The 3980-nt window shown below is 37.9% G+C and overlaps 3 protein-coding genes across 3 annotated transcripts in view; 1 reads left to right on the forward strand and 2 right to left on the reverse strand.

The window, feature by feature from the left end:
* Positions 1–3980, reverse strand: part of LOC124316136 (sporulation-specific protein 15-like) — a 610960-nt gene that overhangs the window by 564227 nt on the left and 42753 nt on the right. The gene's annotated exons all lie outside the window — the stretch shown is intronic.
* The window catches only part of LOC124316145, a 411551-nt gene that overhangs the window by 148876 nt on the left and 258695 nt on the right, over positions 1–3980 (forward strand). The gene's annotated exons all lie outside the window — the stretch shown is intronic.
* LOC124316170 lies at positions 142–2856 on the reverse strand. The gene is made up of 3 exons (XM_046781961.1): positions 1105–2856; positions 705–1028; positions 142–647 (listed from the first exon to the last, which is right to left on the reverse strand). The coding sequence occupies exons 1-3, from the start codon at positions 2603–2605 to the stop codon at positions 175–177; spliced, it is 2298 nt and encodes a 765-aa protein (XP_046637917.1). The 5' UTR covers positions 2606–2856; the 3' UTR covers positions 142–174.

Below are 3980 nucleotides of genomic sequence, written 5' to 3' on the forward strand. Positions count from 1 at the left end.
TTTTGGTACAGAAATTCTTACCCTTAAATGAATTAGAGTCAAATCAATTTTCTTCTCTCCCCCTCCCCCCCCTTTAAATTCTCTTCCTTCAAAGTTTCGTGTCGACATTAAACGGATTGATCTTGGATTTGGAATTGGATCGAAAATGTTTCGTGTCGCCGATGAAGTTGAACCTCAAAGGGACTCCGCAATTTCCTCCTCCAACATGAAACCCGTGAAATGGGTGTAGTGCCAACTGTTGTCATACAAATACGATTTACCAGTATAACCAATTTGCACCCAGACTCGATCGCCTTTTTTCAAGTTCAGCGTCGACTGGAGGGTCAACGGATTTGATTGATTAACGGGGACGTTATACTCTGTAACATGACTCGACCCGATTATATTCGCGTTCAAATAAAGACGAGAATAAAAATTAGCCGGTGGTGAATCATTGAGATACCCCACTCCCGCGAAAGAGAAGAAATAAATTCCCGGTCGCGGTGCCGTGAATTTCCCCGATGTCAAATCCATGGCGTTTCCCTCGTTCACCACCGCCAAATCGAATGGAATCGGTGTGTTTTCTGTTTTAAATGGCGAATTTCTCTGGACGTAGAAATTGACGGGCGCCGATTTGACATCGGCGTATCCGATCCATTTCTGTTTGTCTGAATAAACAAAAGATTTGGATGAACAAAATCAAATGAAATTAAAACATGACGTACCATTTTGATTAGCAAAAAAGTTGCAGTAAATCATTTCCATCTTCTTTGATCCTTTTACGGAAAAGAATCCGCTCAGTTTATGTCCCATTCGTTGCAGATCCGCACACGAGGTTGGCATTTGGCCAATGTCGACTAATTCACTCGTTCGGGCTGTTGTTAAATTCAAATTCAATTCTTTTAATCGTGTCTCATAAAACAATTCATTTAAAATATTCTTACCATTTAATTTGGTCACCAAATCAGCAACGGCCGACTTGGTGCTGCTCAATTCCGTTCTCGTTGAGGCCAAATTTGTTTTTGTAGTTTCCAAATCAGTTGACGTCGCTGATAACCATTTCATACAATTAAAATAATTCAATTTCAATTCAATAAATTTATTTTGCAAAATTTATTTCAAAACCTTTGAGTTCGTCCTTTAAATTGTTCCATTCGTTAACGACAGGCAATTCTGCGTGTTCCATGATTTTAATGGGCACCGATAGTTCGGCGGTCGTGTAACGGACACGGACGTTACGATCCTGAAACGATTGAGAATCACGAAATTTGCCCAAATTGATTCGGGTGAGTTGAATTGCTTTTGGGATAAATTTCTCTCCGTCCCATTGGACGTGATTTCTACTTTCTTTTAATAAAACTTCCAACTCTTCCTTCGAAATTTCGACTTGGCTGGAACCATCCGAATTATTTGCCATTATCTCTGAAATGATTCGGTCCACGTCAGTCCAACTATTTGAGTTAAAATTGTGTTGGATTCTTTCTTTATTCTCTAAATTTTTATTTTCTTCATCTGAAAAATTCTTTGCAAGTTCCCATTTCTGATTAACATTAACAATGAGATGCTGCTCCTCTCGTCTTTTTTCTTTTGAAGTTACTTGTTTTATTATTTCAGATTGCCTCTCCGCTTTCTGAAACATGTCCGCCAATTTCTTTCGAGTTTCCCTGTCCAGTTTGTTGAGAATTTCATTTAAAGTTTTCGTCGTCTTGTCCGGCCGGTAATTTTCCTCATTCCAAAAAACAGAGTCCCACATCTTGTCACCTTGTTCTTTGATTGTTATCTTTGACACACCCAACAAATCCTTTAAATTATTTATAATCAGCAATTCAGTGTCAGGAGATCCGACCTCGTAGTCGTCAAATGTGTCCATTCGGATGTTGGTGGCCGTTTCCGTCAACATTTTCTTCTCGTCGTTGGCCGTCAGAAAAATTTCTTTTTTGTCTTCAAATTTCTGCAAAAGAGTCGAGACCATTTGACCGGAAGTGACGCTGTCGATGCTGATGGTCGTCTGTTTGGTTTGCGACGTCTGCGATGACAAACTGTACAAGAGTTTGAAATGGTCTAAATGTTTGGGATCGGATCGCATTTGATCGGCCAGTTCGTCGCAGATTTTCTGGTCATAACAAGTCAGAGAAAACCAAAGGGTTTTGCTTCTGTCAAATTTCTTCCATAATGAAGATAGAAAATAATCAGCTGTGGGTATTTCACTGGCGATAATGACCTTCTCCAAGGGAATGACTCTAACTTGATTAGATTTGATTTGATGACCGACGCTTTCGTTCAAATGTTTGACGACTTCATTTTGGACTTTGTCGTTCCACATTTCAATGCGGAATCTCATCTCTGGCTGTTTCGTAAATTTATTGTAAGTACTAATGGCACTTGAGTGGTCCAATAGCGCAATGGGAGAGTAGAAATATTTTTTTTGGCCGTCAGTTGATTTTTGATTATTGGCGTGTTCGTAAATCTCAACGAGAAAGTTGCCGTAATCCATGGAACTCAAAGGTTCCGGTGAGATTTGCAGTTTCGCCAAAGAAGCGCCGGGGTTATTGTCTGACTGGGAATTACAGCAAACGGCCAAAAAAGCCAAAATGATGGTGAGGATATTCATTGGGGTCGTAGTCATTTTTTTAGTCAAAACTTATCTCCAGGGGGGGTGGGGATTGTTTTTATAATCGCAATAATTTTAAAAAATATAAATTTTTAAAGTTAATTTCGTAAACAAATGGAACAGGGGTCTACCTTATAAATGATCAATTATAAGTTGGCACAGCAGATAAACTTGACGATATTTGCTAGAAATATTGACACGTCTGTTGATGTGTAAGTTTGAAACTGAATAGAAATTCGTAAAAAATTTAAAATTGGGAATGAAATGAAGGAAGAAATTTGGGTTTTTCCAAGGGTTTTCGGGTTTTCCCATTCGCGCGAATAAAGTCCAACGTCAAGTACTAAAACAGAAATGTCATCTGATATTCCCGCCAAGGTTTTATAAACACAACATCCAGCGTATGTAAAAAAATATATATAAATATTAGATATCATTGGATTAATCTCGAACGCTTACACAAAATAAAAATCCGTTTGGTACAGGACGTTCTTTTGATCTGACACCCACCGCTGCGCTGCATTTTCGATAGCAGTTGTCGCACAATTTCCCGGCCTATTTGAAACAAATGGCCCACAGCCAGCATTCTTTTATACTAAACTTGCTAAACTTTCATCAGTCGGTTAGGCCACTATAGAGTTGGCTAACGTCCGAAGTTGCCAGTTTTATTTAAGCGTCAAAAAACGTTTGGACCCGAACTATTGCTGACTCTTGCATGGCGGCTTACGGAGTTTCGCCGGTGTCATTCTTAGTTTAATTTTCCCCATCTCAGTCGTCTTTAGTTGCTATTCTTAATTAGATAACTACATTCCTTATCAGGTAACCTTTTTAAGATTTATTTCACCTCGATATAGTCATTGTAGATAATTTATTATTAATTTTTAAGTAAAAGGTTTCTTCCTTCGTCTCTTCTTTCCATTCTTCCCTTGAGGCAGAAAATGGTGATATCTTTTTGTAAACACGGTAGGGACGTTTACAAAAATATTTATTGAGTAATTTTGAAGTTGTTTTCGAAAAATTCCAAACCGCGTATAAATGAATTAGAGGCGAATGAATATTATCCCATTTCTAGTCCACTTGCAGTTTGTAAATGTGGCAATAAAATTTTGTTTTCTTCTTATCACGTCCACATTGTTACAGATAGAAAATTGAAAATTTCCGTGTGCATTAAAAATGTATCGTTGTATACACAGTTACATTTTCGTCAAGAAATTTCCACTCCTCCACGAATTGGATTTGATTTGATTTGTTTCCTCTTCCCTATTTTTTTCAGTCCCGAAATTTTTGTTTTTGTTTTTAAATATATGAGCGTTTCAGCTTTCATTTTAATGTGATTTGAAGCTGCGGTCAGCAATCAAATTGAAACTTATTTTTTATTTTTGTAGAGGGGGGA

Source organism: Daphnia pulicaria, chromosome 12 (assembly GCF_021234035.1).
Source record: "Daphnia pulicaria isolate SC F1-1A chromosome 12, SC_F0-13Bv2, whole genome shotgun sequence".
NCBI lineage: Eukaryota > Metazoa > Arthropoda > Branchiopoda > Diplostraca > Daphniidae > Daphnia > Daphnia pulicaria.

Excerpts from the sequence above, each read along its gene's own strand:
- LOC124316170 (XM_046781961.1), bottom strand. The coding sequence starts at position 2,605 with ATGACTACGACCCCAATGAATATCCTCACCATCATTTTGGCTTTTTTG. Across the intron at positions 1,029-1,104 it reads TTTAAAGGACGAACTCAAAG|CGACGTCAACTGATTTGGAA; the intron begins GTTTTGAAATAA and ends AATGGTTATCAG. Across the intron at positions 648-704 it reads CTTTTTTGCTAATCAAAATG|ACAAACAGAAATGGATCGGA; the intron begins GTACGTCATGTT and ends TTGTTTATTCAG.